The sequence below is a fragment of the Oncorhynchus keta genome, chromosome 35 (genome assembly GCF_023373465.1).
Source record: "Oncorhynchus keta strain PuntledgeMale-10-30-2019 chromosome 35, Oket_V2, whole genome shotgun sequence".
Lineage (NCBI taxonomy): Eukaryota > Metazoa > Chordata > Actinopteri > Salmoniformes > Salmonidae > Oncorhynchus > Oncorhynchus keta.
In genome coordinates, this window is record NC_068455.1 from 23,182,799 (window position 1) to 23,199,985 (window position 17,187).

Below are 17,187 nucleotides of genomic sequence, written 5' to 3' on the forward strand. Positions count from 1 at the left end.
ACCTTTGCTCCACCTCAGGATTACCGACCTCTGCCTGACCTGACCCTGAGCCTGCCTGCCGTCCTTGTACCTTTGCTCCACCTCAGGATTACCGACCTCTGCCTGACCTGACCCTGAGCCTGCCTGCCGTCCTGTACCTTGGCCTCTACTCTGGATTATCAACCCCTGCCTGACCTGACCCTGAGCCTGCCTGCCGTCCTTGTACCTTTGCTCCACCTCAGGATTACCGACCTCTGCCTGACCTGACCCTGAGCCTGCCTGCCGTCCTGTACCTTGGCCTCTACTCTGGATTATCAACCCCTGCATGCCTTGACCTGTCGTTTGCCTGCCCCTGTTACCATGAACATTGTTACTTCACACATTCTGCACTTGGGTCTTACTTTGGTTCCTGATAACAATAACACCGTTTTCTTATTATTGTGTAGCCAACTGTTGTTGTCATTACTATGTAACTACAGTGTATCAATTATTTTATTTAGTACTCATTGTTAGGGTTACTGGTGTCCATAGTAACTATGGTTATTTTAATGTTTACAGGGAAGTGCACATTAATCAACGTTTCAGTTAAAGTGATGGATTTAGCCAACCGGCAAATTTTCAACTGCATTCCCTGGGCAGGCTATTAAAAACAATTACAATAATAAAACATTTAAAAAATGAACAGTGAGCACATGCAGAGCAAAATATAACAAGCAGCACGTAGCACGCAGACAGCAATTGCACAAAAAGCAACTAAACAAAATACATAAACACAATAGTGTTTCCACACCTCACAAGCTACAGACAAGCTACATACACAGGTAGCGATTATGTTAACAAGTCTGATTGGCATTTAGCCATGTCTATGTTTTTTTGTGAAGGTGGGATAGGTGGTGCAGTTATGTGTGTCTGATGGCAGTGTGCTCCAGACATTGGAAGCTCTCACATAGAAAGCAGATTGTCTTCATGTGCTTTTCCTTAAGGGAACTTTACAGTCACCGCTCATGGCAGACCTTGTGGATCTGCTACCATGGGTTTGGGAGCGGACACTTTTTTCCCATTTTCGCCTATAATGACATCCCCATATCTAACTGCCTGTAGCTCAGGACCTGAATCAAGGATATGCATATTTGAAATCCATTTGAAAGGAAACACTTTGATATGTGTGGAAATGTGAAATTATTGTAGGAGAATATAAGTCATTATATCTGGTAAAAGATAATACAAATAATAAAATATGCGTTTTCTATTATGTTTGTTATCATCTTTTGCATGCAAGAGAAAGGCCATAATAAATTGTAGTTTAGGCGCAATTTAGATTTTGGCCACTAGATGGTAGCAGTGTGTGTGTGCAAAGTTTCAGATTGATCCAGCATTGCAATACTTGACAAAATATTTGTCTGCCCGAATGTTCCAAATTGGTCAATTGATACATTTTGAAGCACATAACTATTGAGAACATACAAAAATTACATGGTAATACAACATTTAAGTTTACACACTCCCAGGAATGTCATACATGATGGATCATTAGCTTATACACTAACTTTCACACACCTAGATGGCCGGGTGTGGTGAGTGTGGAGCCAGAAACAGCAGGGGTTCAAACTGTAGAACCCAGTTCCTACGTTTGTATATAAAAATATCAAAAATATCAAACTAAACTATGCTACATTTTATTTCTGGGACCCTCAAGATTACTGAATGTAAGTGCATGATTTAGCTTCAGAGGTGATCCAATTGCCGCGATTAAAGTTTTTTGTTGTTGTGCACTCTCCTCAAACAATAGTATAGTATTTTTTCACCGTAACAGCTACTTTAAATTGGACAGTGCAGTTAGATTAACAAGAATTTGAGCTTTCTGCCCATATAAGACATGTCTATGTCCTGGAAAGTTTGCTGTTACTTACAACACCATGCGAATCACATTAACACACGTTAGCAACAACCGTCCCAGTATAGGGACACCGATCCTGTAGAGGTTATTAAGTGGGGGAGTATCATAGATTTGAAATACAGTTTTTCTACCTCTGTAGTCAAACAATTTTGTTTGAATCGGAAATTAGCTAGGTTGAATTTGGTTATTTGAGTTACCTTTTTCACCTGCTTTTTAAAAGAGAGGTTGGAATAAAGTATGATACCAAGGATACCACCTGGAGCTTCTCCCCTGACACATAGACATCTGGCTCAGTAGCATCAGTTGCCCTCTTTGTGAAGAACATGCAGACTGTTTTTTCCCATCGAGATGCAAACATGAGTCAGAGACATTTTGTAACCTGGACCATTACAGTAGGTAGTTCTTGTGCAGCTTGTTGTTTGCTCTTTGCATGCACATATATCACTGTATCATCTGCATGCATTTAAACTACAAACCCAGTAGATCATTATTGTACAGGCTGTACAGGAGGGACCCCAGTATTGACCCTTGGGGCACCCCCACATCATAGCTGAGAGTGGGCGACAGCTCATTGCTCACTCTGACACACTGGGTTCCGCCTTCAATGTATGATTTCATCCATCTCAAGGCATCGGGGGAAAAGTTGAACTTGGACAGTTTTGTAATGAGATCCTCATGGTTAACAGTATCAAAAGCTTTTCTTAGGTCTGGAAATACAGCCCCAACAACGCCCCCTTTGTCCACATTTTCCAGAAGAAAGCAGTTGGCTGTTTCTGTGGAGTGTTTTGCTCTGAAGCCAAACTGCATGGAGTGTAATGTGAAGGGGCTGTTGCTGTTGTTGAGGTGGACAATCCATCTCAACAACAGGATGCTGTAAAGTTTTATTGAGGAACACAAATTATTTGTAAATCATTTATTTAACCATAATATGAGTTTGATCAAATATTTGCAATTGTAAAATCTATATTTAATAATAATACAAATAACATGTAACGTCACAGTAGCCAAAAATAATCTGTTTCAATAAGGATAAAATACTAAACATGCAAGTGATTCATTTAACATGAATTAATGCATATAAAGGTGCAATATGCAGACATTTATGACATTTACTGGTTGCTAAAATGCTAATAGTTAGCTTAATTTCAGTTTATGTGACAAAAAAAGCTATGTATAATATAGTAAAGAATCATTGTACCATCTAAACCGCTGTAAAATATATGTTCAATGACCAAAAATATTGTATGTTCAGATGTTTGAAGCTGGTGTACTAAACCAAAAGTAGTCAAAAAAATGCAAAAAGGAAATTTAAAAACAGGAGCATAGAAATTGCACACAAAGAACAGATCTACCACTTCTTAGACTTGCTTTCAATGAGAATGACAGATCTAGAAATAACATTGATCGCTATCCAAAAAGTTACATACTTCAGCTTTAACTATTACTATAATTTACAGTCGATTTGACTTTTACCACTTCTGCAATTCTGTCCTGCATCAGTAAGATGACCAATTTAGGCCAGGAAGGTAGGATGGACAGAGTAGGCCAGTAGATACCGGCAGCTGGCCATTTTTCCCCCACCTAGGATGGATGGATAGAGTAGGCTGGTAGATACAGGCATAGTTGTAGACTACCACCATGGAGGAGCAGCGTCACGTGTACATTCCGCTCACATGTAGAAGTTGCCGCTGCATGTGGGGGAGCGCGCGCTGTCATGGAACGAAAGTGTGGGATGAGCTAATATTTTTTTGCTGATAATGTTTTAGCCCCTGAACATTTTGGGGAGAAGGAGACAATACCAAGCGGATGGAACAATATTGGAGAATGACCTATTTTCAACGGCCAATAAATAAACCTTGTTGTCAAGAATCCACGGTGGACCTACTGACTGGTGCACATGGGGACATATAAAAGGGCTGTCGGCGGCTTTTGAAGATGCCAACTGGCATCGGCTTGAGAAATAGTGGTATATTTAGAATAAACGTATAGCCTAGGCTGTAGTCTCACTTGCCTGCCTGTATAATAATGGGACTATTGTGTAATTTAATTTGATTACACTATAACAGCATTCTCTCGCCACAGGACACAATTCCCACGTGCGGTTTTCATAATCCAACATCTGAGTAGTGTTTTCCCTGCGGCTCCCAGGGAGCGGGGACTGAGCTCACACATTCACACATGCGAGCTGTTCGCTCCGCTGCCTCCGTCAGAGATCCGCGCCTCGGCTATTTGAAATGAGGACGGCAACCCGACCCTTTGCTGTTTGAAACTATAGGCCTACTCGGGTGATTTCTGCGGTCCGAACCATCTGTGGCACGGCGCTCAGTGGGACGCTATCTGCAGTGATAGGGAGGAGGTCGAGCCTGCTGTCCGCTATACCCCAGCCTGTTCCCCGCTATACCCCAGCCTGTTCCCCGCGTACGGTACAGACATGGAGCCTCTACCGGAGCAGAACTGCACCATGTCAAAAAAGAGAGCTATAGCTAAAATCTTCAAAGTTCGCAAGAGGAGACAGATGCTTTTCGTTCAAGTCTGTTTTATCTGCAGTATTCTATGTTTGGCATGGTGCATGTCCGCCCTGCTCACAAAAACAGGTGAGAAGAATACGAGGGGAAAGGGGTCCCAGGGTTGGCCCGGGGGGAACGCGTTTATAATCACCGGACTGTGTGGAACAAAAAATGAATTTCATGATGTGATTGCGCAAATTGGCACGCACTGCATTGGTGCCAAATTAATATATCATAAATCTATGACATTGTGTCTCAAAAGGTCATTCTGCTTGCCTGCTTCAGAATAACGCTATAATAATAACCATGGTTCGGGATGGAGATTTGAGTTTTTTGTGGCATGCGCGTCATGTTCCATTTTGGGAGATTCTTGCATTTTCAACAAAAATGACATGTAGGCTGCTCATCATTTAAACTGGGCAGGCAGGCAGCACACCTGACTGTTCTGTTTGTAGAATGTGTTTATACCCACTGAATCTGGGACACTCATAAAAGTATAGTTTATGGCCCTGACTGATTCGAGTGGAGAGGTAATAGCAGTGTGTGTGTGCAGGATCTATAATATAATGTGAGTGGCAGGTCATTCTCAGTCAGTTTTGATTTACACCAAATACTGTATTCCCTTCTTCAAGACAGTCATAGACATGTTTGTTTTTGTCTTCTATTCATTTGGTTTGACATGTGCTGTCTCTGTCGCCTTGGGGGGCGCGGGGGTGGGTCCCTCGCCCGCTGGGTGGGTTTGTGGAGACCATGTCGGTTTGGGGGGCGCGGGGTTGGGTCCCTCGCCTGCTGGGTGGGTTTGTGGAGACCATGTCGGGTTCAACCAGTCTTACTTCAGCTACAATATGGCTTCTCTGTATTTAACCGTACTACATCATTCTGGGAAAAAACTGAAAAGAGACAGGACAACAGTATCTATTGTCAGTATCAGGTCAGATCATAAAACCTGTACATTTGTTTGTATAGAACATGATTCAACCCACATTTAGCTGTATGCACTTAGCCCTTTTGGTGCCATACATTATGTGTGAGAGCTGAAAAAGAATACCTATTACCTACGTTTACAAAATGATTTACAAGGACATCAAATATTCTATATGAACTGTGACAAGTCCTTGAATTATTATTTCAGGAGTGGTCACTCAAATGTCAGTGTTAATCTGTTGTTCTTCATCACTGAATAAATTGTTACATTAATGTTACAAAATTATGTAAACAATAGAAAGATAGGGATAGTGTGGAACAGTCAAGACTTGGCTTTGAATCAGCAATTTATTACAGGAAGTAGTATTATGGCATTATGGTATTAAATGTTCTATCGCCAATATGGAAGAATCACTTATAAACTGTCAACATTAAGTTAAGTACTCCAGAATGCACAATCATTTCAGAGGCAAGAATTTGTGAATGTATCCATGTTTGATGCTGTCTTGCCTTTGAAATGAATTACCCCTCACTTATCGATGCCAGATTAGTTCACAACTGGTATGTGGAGTTTTAATGAACAACACATCCATCAGAATCCTGACTCCTAAAATATGTTAATTTCTCCACACACACACACACACACACACACACACACACACACACACACACACACACACACACACACACACACACACACACACACACACACACACACACACACACACACACACACACACACACACAATAAGTCACAGGGCTGGTGTGTAAATTCTTTCCTACTTACCATTTCACTTTACACTTGCATTAGGGCTCGCTGTATCATAAGACCCATTTTTATATTGTGCCATAAAAGATGTCTCTGTAGTTGTATGTCCCTGTTTGAACATAATAGGGCGCTATCGAGTTGAACCAGGTGTTGGAACCAAAATTATTTTCCAATCGTTCCATTCCGAGCAGAACCCATACTTGTTTGGTTCCGTTCCAGTGCTCTGACCAGCATAATAAAGTTGAACCGGTTCAAACTCCCAAAAATTAACGGTTCATATTGCTCATTTTCGTAGATTTTTTTACCTCCTAAAATCAACATTGTTTTAAAATTTAGCTCATGAATTTACTCAAATGAATATGTACATTTTTGTCTTTAATGTCTTTTTCGTTATGTGTCGGACCCCAGGAAGACTAGCTGTTACCATTGGTGTTGGCTAATTGGGATCCTGATCAAATCTAAATCCATCAATTTGCTTGGATAGAGCAGCGCTATGGAATGGGTTAACTAGTTGTTTACATGTTTGATGGACAGATAAGTGCTTGAAGCACTGAGCATCATGGGTTGACGTGAATTGGAATGTGTTTAGGCTATTACTAGCATCATAAGTTCACTGTTTTACATAATTATATACGAGACATTAACCGGTTCCAGAGATGAGAAAATAACGGTTATTTTCAGGGACACCAGAGGTCACATTAGTTTCCGGTTTTGTTTCCCTTCCTCAAATAACTTAGTTATTTTCCGGATTTAGTTTTTTCCCCCTGAAACTGGTCCAACCCCTGATTTGAACATCAACTGTTTGGATAAAATCTGTCACAGAGAGAGTTCACTAATTGTATTAGAATGTATTTTACTAGGCAAGTCAGTTAAGAACAAATTCTTTTTTTACACTGACAGCCTACCAGGGAACAGTGGGTTAACTGCCTTGTTCAGGGGCAGAACAACAGATTTGTACCTTGTCAGCTCAGGGATTCGACCAAGCAACCTTTCGGTTACGGGCCCAAACCTCTAACCACTAGGCTACCTGCCGCCCCAGAATAACAAGGAGCTTAAGGGATTATAACAAATGATATCATGCATAAGAGGATGGAAGATACATCACCACAGACAAGCCACTGTTAGAGCTGGAAATAGCACTGTCTTGTCCGTTGTAAGCAGGCTTGTTGTTTTACATACAAATGAGTCCCATTATATTCAGTCACACAGTGGCATCAGGTGATTTCTATGTTGATAAGTTTGATAAAGCACAACACAGAGCTCAATAAGTATTATAGACTGCCATCCTTATAGTATTGGTTAGTCCTAACTACATTTTAAGCTTCTGATTTCCTGGTTAGACCTTCCTAGATTTATTTCCAGGGATTCTCCAAGTGAGGAGTGGTTCAATACCTGTCTCTTTCCTGTTGTAGGACATGGTCTGGTCCTGGAGCAGGGGCTGGCTGACACATCTGACCGTCTGGGACGCAGGCTGATGGCCTTGGACGGGGACAATAACACACTGGATAAGAATTGCACTGAGCCAGGTAGGTAGTGTTCCCTAACCCGCTACCCCTACCATTACCCTAAACCTGCAGTTAGCCAGATAATGTCTCTAAACCTGCACTGAACAAGGCAGTGTGGTAGTGAACCCTAATTTTGTCTGGAGCCATGTTGTGTATCTTATACCTGCACAGAGCTAGGGACTGCACTGTACCCTAAATCTGAACAACCAGCCAGCTACTGCAGCTTGGGAGGACTTCATAGGAAAGCTCTTCAGAGAGTGTTATACAATGGCACAGCCCTCATGTTTCCTACAGCCTACACATACTCTGAGTCAGTTAGAAAAATAACAGATGGAGTGAGATGGGAAAATATTGGTTGCCTTAGATGTTTCACTAAATCTACCACCACTAGCTCTCTAGTTAGTCTATTGTTCGTCAGAAGAGCCACAGTTTTTACTACTGTGGTTGTGGTGCAGATGAGATTTGCAAATGTGGGCAACCTGGGTGTCCAGGTGGGTGGGTGGGGCCTCCAACTGAATGACAAATGAGATGAGTTAGTTTTGGAGGCACAGGACAGAGCTGTAAATCTTCATTATGTAGGCGATAAGAAGAGAGAGAGAGAGAGAGAGAGAGAGAGAGAGAGAGAGAGAGAGAGAGAGAGAGAGAGAGAGAGAGAGAGAGAGAGAGAGAGAGAGAGAGCAGAGGACTGAAGCCTGACAGAAAGCAAGCTCAATTACTGTTCCAGTTCAGCATGCAAACCCAAAGCCATGATGTTCTGTTCCTCACATAATCATTTCAACATTCTGAACGTAACAAATGATAATATCATGGCAGAAAAGACGGTGGTATCATGACATTTTAAATAAAGCTTTTCATTGCTGTGTGTTCACCTTCCCTTTTTGGAGCTGGTCTCAATTTGATCCTTTTCTGAGGGTATATTGATTTATCATTGGTTCATTTTTGATGCACTTATGTGTTCATATTGATGCTATAATAATATACACAACCTTCTGCATCAGAACAGCACACAACAGTGCTGATAGTTCCTTTCCTGACAGGACCATTGATGTGCTGATAGTCCCCTTCCTTTATTTATGTATTTTTATTTATCCGTTATTTTACCAGGTAAGTTGACTGAGAACACATCCTCATTTGCAGCAACGACCTGGGGAATAGTTACAGGGGAGAGGAGGGGGATGAATCAGCCAATTGTAAACTGGGGATTATTAGGTGACTGATGGTTTGAGGGTGAGATTGGGAATTTAGCCAGGACACCAGGGTTAACACCCCTACTCTTACGATAAGTGCCATGGGATCTTTAATGACCTCAGAGAGTCAGGACACCCGTGTAATGTCCCACCCGAAAGACGGCACCCTACACAGGGCAATGTCCCTAATTACTGCCCTTTGGCATTGGGATATTATTTTAGACCAGAGGACAGAGTGCCTCGTACTGGCCCTCCAACACCACTTCCAGCCGCATCTGGTCTCCCATATAGGGACTGACCAGGACCAACCCTGCTTAGCTTCAGAAGCATGCCAGCAGTGGTATGCAGGGTGGTATGCTGCTGACAGGACCATTGATGTGCTGATAGTCTCCTTCCTGACAGGACCAATGATGTGCTGATAGTCTCCATCCTGACAGGACCATTGATGTGCTGATAGTCTCCTTCCTGATAGGACCAATGATGTGCTGATAGTCTCCTTCCTGACAGGACCATTGATGTGCTGATAGTCTCCTTCCTGACAGGACCATTGATGTGCTGATAGTCCCCTTCCTGACAGGACCATTGATGTGCTGATAGTCTCCTTCCTGACAGGACCATTGATGTGCTGATAGTCTCCTTCCTGACAGGACCATTGATGTGCTGATAGTCTCCTTCCTGACAGGACCATTGATGTGCTGATAGTCTCCTTCCTGACAGGACCATTGATGTGCTGATAGTCTCCTTCCTGACAGGACCATTGATGTGCTGATAGTCTCCTTCCTGACAGGACCATTGATGTGCTGATAGTCTCCTTCCTGACAGGACCATTGTTGTGCTGATAGTCTCCTTCCTGACAGGACCATTGATGTGCTGATAGTCTCCTTCCTGACAGGACCATTGTTGTGCTGATAGTCTCCTTCCTGACAGGACCTTGGATGTGCTGATAGTCTCCTTCCTGACAGGACCATTGATGTGCTGATATAGTCTCCTTCCTGACAGAACCATTGATGTGCCGATAGTGCCCTTCTTGACAGGACCATTGATGTGCTGATAGTCTCCTTCCTGAAAGGACCATTGATGTGCTGATAGTCTCCTTCCTGACAGAACCATTGATGTGCTGATGGTCTCCTTCCTGACAGGACCTTGGATGTGCTGTCTAATAATAGAAGATTGTGCTATTTTTAGACCACAATACAGCAGTGAGCTGTACAGTATAGACTGACTGACTCTGACTGACTGCTACTCACACGTCAGAAAAATGCAGGGACAAACACAAACCTTAGAAAATCACTGACGACACAGACATGTTATTACTCTGTTATTTTGAAAGACTGACGTTATTCAAATGGGATAACATGCAGTCATCATTAACAAAAAAGCAAGTTGTAGTTTAGCTGCTCACATCTGTTCACACTGCCTAGCCTGTGTTGACATACACATTGCCATCCTTTGTGTTTTGAACAGCTGGGCACATTTCTGGTGGTATAGTAGATTAATTGCAAACATCAAGGCACAGCACCTAACCTCTGAGTGCTGAATTAACTAACTGGAAATATTTTTATGAATTCAGAATAGAGTAAAACACATCTGGTGAGTTCAGTCCGTGAAGCAGACATTCAGAAGGCCTTATACTGCAATCAATTAATTAATCAATCAAATGTATTCATAAAGCCCGTTTTACATCAGCAGATGTCACAAAGTGCTGACACAGAAACCCAGCCTAAAACCCCAAAGAGCAAGCAATACAGATGTAGAAGCACGGTGGCTAGGGAAAACTCTCTAGAAAGGCAGGAACCTAGTAAAAAACCTAGAGAGGAACCAGGCTCTTTGGGGTGGCCAGTCCTCTTCTGGCTGTGCCTGGTGGAGATTATAAGAGTACACGGCCATTAAGGCCATATTGTTCTGAAAGAGGTTCAAACATTCATAGATGACCAGCAGGGTCAAATAATAACCACAGTGGTTGTAGACGGTGCAACAGGTCAGAACCTCAGGAGGAAATGTCAGTTGGCTTTTCATAACTGAGAATTCAGAGGTTGAGACAGCTGGTGTGGTAAAGTGAGAGAGAGAAAAAGAGAGAGGGAAATGGAGAGGGAGAGAGAGGGCCAAAACAGTAGGTTGGCGCTGCAGTGCATAGCTACCATCTTACGAGCTCCTGACCAATTCTGTAATTTTGTGTGTGTGTTTTTTTTACACTAATCAAAACTTTCTTTGTACATAATATTTCCGCCATCATTTCCTATGACCGAAAACAGCTTCTGAACCTCAGATCATTGGACATCAGAACAGCTGTGTATATACGGCTCATTCTGGAACAGGCCCTAATCCCCGGAACTCGAAGAGAAAGAGACGGCGCAAGATTTTCAAATCCCTGACGAGACGAGACATCCTTCGTTCTATTGGCGAACATACAATCACTAGAGAACAAGTGTACAAGCACCGTTCCAGACTATCACATCAAAGGCACCTGAAGAACTGTAATATCCTATGTTTCTTGGGAGTATGAACAAGGACATGGATAATATACTCTACATCTGGAGCAGGTTGAGAGCTTCAAGTTCCTCTGGGTCCACATCAACAACAAACTAAAACAAAGCCTACAAAGCCTATTCCCACTCAGGAAACTAAAAAGATTTGGCATGGGTACTGAGATCCTCAAAAGGTTCTACAGCTGCAACATCGAGAGCATGTGATGCAACCTGACTGGTTGCATCACTGCCTGGTACGGTCTTTGCTCGGCCTTTGACCACAAGGCACTACAGAGGGTAGTGCGTACGGCCCGGTACATCACTGGAGATAAGCTGCCTGCCATCCAGGACCTCTACACCAGGCGGTGTCAGAGGAAGGCTCTAAAAATTGTCAAAGACCCCAGCCACCCCAGTCATAGACTGTTCTCTCTACTACCGCATGTCAAGCAGTACCGGAGCGGCAAGTCTAGGACAAAAAGGATACTCAACACTTTTTACCCCCAAGCCATAAGACTCCTGAACAGTTAATCAAATGGCTGCCCAGACTATTTGCATTGTGTGCCCCCCCAACACCCCCCAAACCCACTTTTTACGCTGCTGCTACTCTCTGTTTATCATATATGCATAGTCACTTTAACTATACATTCATGTACATACTACCTCAATTTGGCCGACCAATCAGTGCTCCCGCACATTGGCTAACCGGGCTATCTGCATTGTGTCCCGCCACCCGCCAACCCCTCTTTTACACTACTGCTACTCTCTGTTCATCATATATGCATAGTCACTTTAACCATATCTACATGTACATACTACCTCAATCAGCCCGACTATCCGGTGTCTGTATGTAGCCTCGCTACTTTTATAGCCTCGCTACTATATTTAGCCTGTCTTTTTACTGTTGTTTTATTTCTTTACTTACCTATTGTTCACCTAACACATTTTTTGCACTATTGGTTAGAGCCTGTAAGTAAGCATTTCACTGTTTTATTCGGCGGACGTGACAAATAAACTTTATTTGATTTGATTTAATAGATGTTTTTTTCTATGCATCGTCACGACCGAATGGCAACTTCGGGTAAGGTGAAGGAGGGAGGTGTGTGTCTCTTTGTTAACAACAGCTGGTGTGCAATCTCTAATATTAAGGAAGTCTTGAGGTACTATTTACCAAGTTTTCAGCTATATTTTTCATAGCTGTCTATTAACTACCACAAATCGATGCTGGCCGTCGGACCACACTCAACGAGCTGTACCAGGCCATAAGAAAGCAAGAAAATGCACATCCAGAGGTGACGCTTCTAGTGGCCGGTGATTTAATGCAGGGAAACTGAAATCCGTCTTACCTCATTTTTACCAGTATGTCACCTGTGCAACTAGAGGTGAAAAAATGCACCTTTACTCAACACACAGAAACAAAAAGCTCTCCCTCACCTTCCATTTGGAAAATCTGACCATAACTCTATCCTCCTGATTCCTGCTTACAGTTAAAAGCTCAAACATGAAGTATAAGTGAAGCATTCAACACGGAAGTATTCCGACGCAACGGATGCTAAGCTACAGGACTGTTTGACTAGCACAGACTGGAATATTGTCATCCAATAACATAGAGGTGTTTACCACATAAGTCACCGGTTTAATGAATAACTGCATCGACGATGACATCCCCACAGCAACCGTACCTACATACTGTATCCCAACAAGATGCCTTGGATTACAGGGAAAATCCACACTGAGATAAAAGTTAGATCTGCCGCTTTCAAGGAGCGGGACACTAATCTGGACACTTATAAGACATTCCGGCAAACCATCAAACAGTCAAAACGTCAAAATAGGGCTAAGATCAAATCCTATTATGCCGGCTATGATTCTCATCTGATGTGGCAGGGCTTGCAAACTATCATGGATTACAAAGAGAAACACAGCCGCGAGTTGCCCAGTGATGCATCCTACCAGACAAGCGAAATTAATGATATGCTCGCTTCAAGGCAGGCAACATTGAACCATGCATGAGAGCACCAGCTGTTCTGCACGACTGTGTGATCTCGCTATCTGTATCCGATGTGAGTACTCAGAGCATGCACTAACCAACTGGCAAGTATCTTCACTGACATTTTCAACCTCTCCCTGTACCAGTCTATAATAACTACATGTTTCAAGCAGACCACCATAGTCCTTGTGCCCAAGAACACTAAGGCAAACTGCCTAACTGACTATGCCCCGTAACAATCACATCTGTAGCCATGAAATGCTTTGAAAGGCTGGTCATAGCTCACATCAACACCATCATCCCAGATACACTATACCCAATCCAGTTCGCATACCACCCCAACAGATCAACAGATGATGCATACCACCCCAACAGATCAACAGATGACGCATACCACCCCAACAGATCAACAGATGACTCAATCTCTATTGCACTCTACACTGCCCTTTCACAACTGGACAAAAGGAACACCTATGTGAGAATTCTGTTCATTGACGACAGCGCAGCGTTCAATACCATAGCGCCCTCAAAGCTCATCAATAAGCTAAGGACCCTGGGACTAAACATTATGTACAAAACAAGTTACAAACAATATGAAAAACAAACAAAATAGCACAGTTGGTTAAGAGCCAATAAAACGGCTGCCATCCCCATCTCATCATCACTGTATTGACGCTTTGCCTGTTTGATGTTAAACCATGTATTTTATTCTTGTAATACAAATGCCACTCTGAGACTTAGAAAATACTTAATTACCATATCTAAGTGGTCATAATGTGCAGTTTTAATCTTGAGGGAACTGCTAAACATTAATTGTCCTCATGTCAAATCAACATCAAAGCATTCCCTTGCTACAGCAAGAAGGACGAGCGGAAGCATCACATATTATATATACTGTAGCTGTATATATATACAGTATATATATATATATATATATATATATATCATCTTTATAAATTATATCATAAATAGGACTGGTGGAGTTATGTCACACATGCAGCTAACAAAAATATATGGAAATGTCTACTCCACCCAAAATTACAACCAACTAATTGCAGCATTACCGCAAAAATGGAGGAGGCAAGAGGAAGGGGGAGGAGTTAAGGAACTTGTCTGTCGGCCCAGCACTAAAGACCAAAATTGGTTAAAGAAAATTGTGATAAATAAAAAGTATATCAGTTTCATTTAAGGACCCAAGAAATGGCAACTGTACCATATAGATTGAAAAATAGTTGCGAAGAGATTTTCGATGTGCCGATTCCATGGCACATGGTTATGAACTGATATGCAAAACGACGGCAGATTAAAAACGTATAATTTTACAATGTAAATGATGATACAAAACCTGCTCCCACCCGTCTTATAAGTTCCCACAGTTGACAGTGCATGTCAGAGCAAAAGCAAAGTAATGAGGTAGAAGGAATTGTCCATAGAGCTCCGAGACAGGTTTGTGTCAAGGCACAGACCTGGGGAAGTGTACCAAAAACATTTCTGCAGCATTGAAGGTCCCCAAGAACACAGTCTTTTTTGAATTTCTTTTAAATTTCACCTTTATTTAACCAGGTAGGCTAGTTGAGAACAAGTTCTCATTTGCAACTGCGACCTGGCCAAGATAAAGCAAAGCAGTTCGACACATACAACATCACAGAGTTACACATGGAATAAACAAACATACAATCAATAATACAGTAGAAAGATCTGTATACAGCATGTACAAATGAGGTAGGATAAGAGAGGTAAAGCAATAAATAGGCCATGGTTGCAAAGTACTTAGAAAATAGCAATTAAACACTGGAATGGTAGGATCTGCAGAAGATGAATGTGCAAGTTGAGATACTGGGGTGCAAAGGAGCAAGATAAAAAAATACAGTTTGGGGATGAGGTAGATTGGATGGGCTATTTACAGATGAGCTATGTACATGCGAAGTGATCTGTGAGCTGCTCTGACAGCTGGTGCTTAAAGCTAGTGAGGGAGGTAAGAATCTCCAGCTTCAGAGATATTTGCAGTTCGTTCCAGTCATTGACAGCAGAGAACTAGAAGGAGAGGTGGCCAAAGGAAGAATTGGCTTTGGGGGTGACCAGTGAGATATATCTGCTGAAACGCGTGCTATGGGTGGGTGCTGCTATGGTGACCAGTGAGCTGAGATAAGGCAGGGCTTTACCTAGCAGAGACTTGTAGATGACCTGGAGCCAGTGGGTTTGGCGACTAGTAGGAAGCGAGGGCCAGCCAACGAGAGCATACAGGTCGCAGTGGTGGGTAGTATATGGGGCTTTGGTGACAAAACGGATGGCACTGTGATAGACTGCATCCAATTTGTTGAGTAGAGTGGTGGAGGCTATTTTGTAAATGACATCGCCGAAGGATCGAAAGGATGGTCAGTTTTACGAGGGTATGTTTGGCAGCATGAGTGAACTATGCTTTGTTGCGAAATAGGAAGCCAATTCTAGGTTGAATTTTGATGGAAGAAGTTTGGAACCACCAAGACTCTTCCTAGAGCTGGCCGCCCAGCCAAACTGAGCAATCGGGGGAGAAGGGCCTTGGTCAGGGAGCTGACCAAGAACCCAATGGGTTCTCAACTGACAGCTACATTAAATAGTACCCGCAAAACACCAGTCTCAACGTCAACAGTGAAGAGGCGATTCCGGGATGCTGGCCTTCTAGGCAAATTTCCTCTGTCCAGTGTCTGTGTTCTTTTTCCAATCTTAATCTTTTATTTTTATTGGCCAGTCTGATATATGGATTTTTTTTTGCAACTCTGCTTAGAAGGCCAGCATCATGGAGTCGCCTCTTCACTGTTGATGTTGTGACTGGTCTTTTGCGGGTACTATTTAATGAAGCTGCGAGAGAACTTGTGAGGCGTCTGTTTCTTTAACTAGACACTCTAATGTACATGTCCTCTTGCTCAGTTGTGCACCGGGGCCTCTCACTCCTCTTTCTATTCTGGTTATAGCCAGTTTGTGCCGTTCTGTGAAGGGAGTAGTACACAGCGTTGTACGAGATCTTGAGTTTCTTGGCAATAGCCAAGAAATGGAATAGCCTTCATTTCTCAGAACAAGAATAGACTGACGAGTTTCAGAAGAAAGTACTTTGTTTCTGGGCATTTTGAGCCTGTAATCAAACTCACAAATGCTGATGATCCAGATACAGTTTTAGTTGAGACTATTCTAAAGGAGGCCAGTTTTATTGCTTCTTTAATCAGAACAGCAGTTTTCAGCTTAGCTAACATAATTGCAAAAGGGTTTTCTAATGATCAATTAGCCTTTTAAAATTATAAACTTGGATTAGCTAACAGCGTTCCATTGGAACACAGGAGTGATCGTTGCTGATAATGGGCCTCTGTATGCCTACAGTATGTAGATATTCCATTAAAAATCATCCATTTCCAGGTACAATAGTAATTTACAACATTAACAATGTCTACACTGTATTTTTGATCAATTTGTTGTTATTTTAATGGACAATGTGCTTTTCTTTAAAAAAACAAGGACATTTCTAAGTGACCCCAAACTTTTGAATGACAGTATATATATTTACATTTTTTTTATGGGGGATTGGAAATGATACAGACAATTACATTGATGGAAGCTACAATCTATCTGCAATATTAAAACTGATCTACCCCCTAAAAAAACATTAAAAAACAGTCATCCCTACTGCCTCTGATCTAGCGGACTCACTAAACACGCATGCTTTGTTTGTAAATGATGTCTGAGTGTTGGAGTGGGCCCCTGGCTGTTTGTAACTGATGTCTGAGTGTTGGAGTGGGCCACTGGCTGTTTGTAAATGATGTCTGAGTGTTGGAGTGGGCCCCTGGCTGTTTGTAAATGATGTCTGATTGTTGGAGTGTGCCCCTGGCTGTTTGTAAATGATGTCTGAGTGTTGGAGTGGACCCCTGGCTGTTTGTAAATGATGTCTGAGTGTTGGAGTGGGCCCCTGGCTGTTTGTAAATGATGTCTGAGTGTTGGA

The 17,187-nt window shown here is 42.4% G+C and overlaps 1 protein-coding gene across 6 annotated transcripts in view; it reads left to right on the forward strand.

The window, feature by feature from the left end:
- The first annotated feature begins 3,575 nt into the window (after positions 1 to 3,575).
- LOC118368149 (sodium/potassium/calcium exchanger 4-like) overlaps positions 3,576 to 17,187 on the forward strand; it is a 48,933-nt gene continuing 35,321 nt past the window's right edge. For all 6 annotated transcript variants that reach the window (XM_052496698.1, XM_052496696.1, XM_052496701.1 and 3 more), the window contains exons 1-2: positions 3,576 to 4,470; positions 7,489 to 7,602. In XM_052496698.1, the coding sequence (XP_052352658.1) occupies positions 4,308 to 4,470; positions 7,489 to 7,602 (277 nt within the window). In that variant the 5' untranslated portion in view covers positions 3,576 to 4,307. The remainder of the gene's footprint in view (positions 4,471 to 7,488; positions 7,603 to 17,187) is intronic.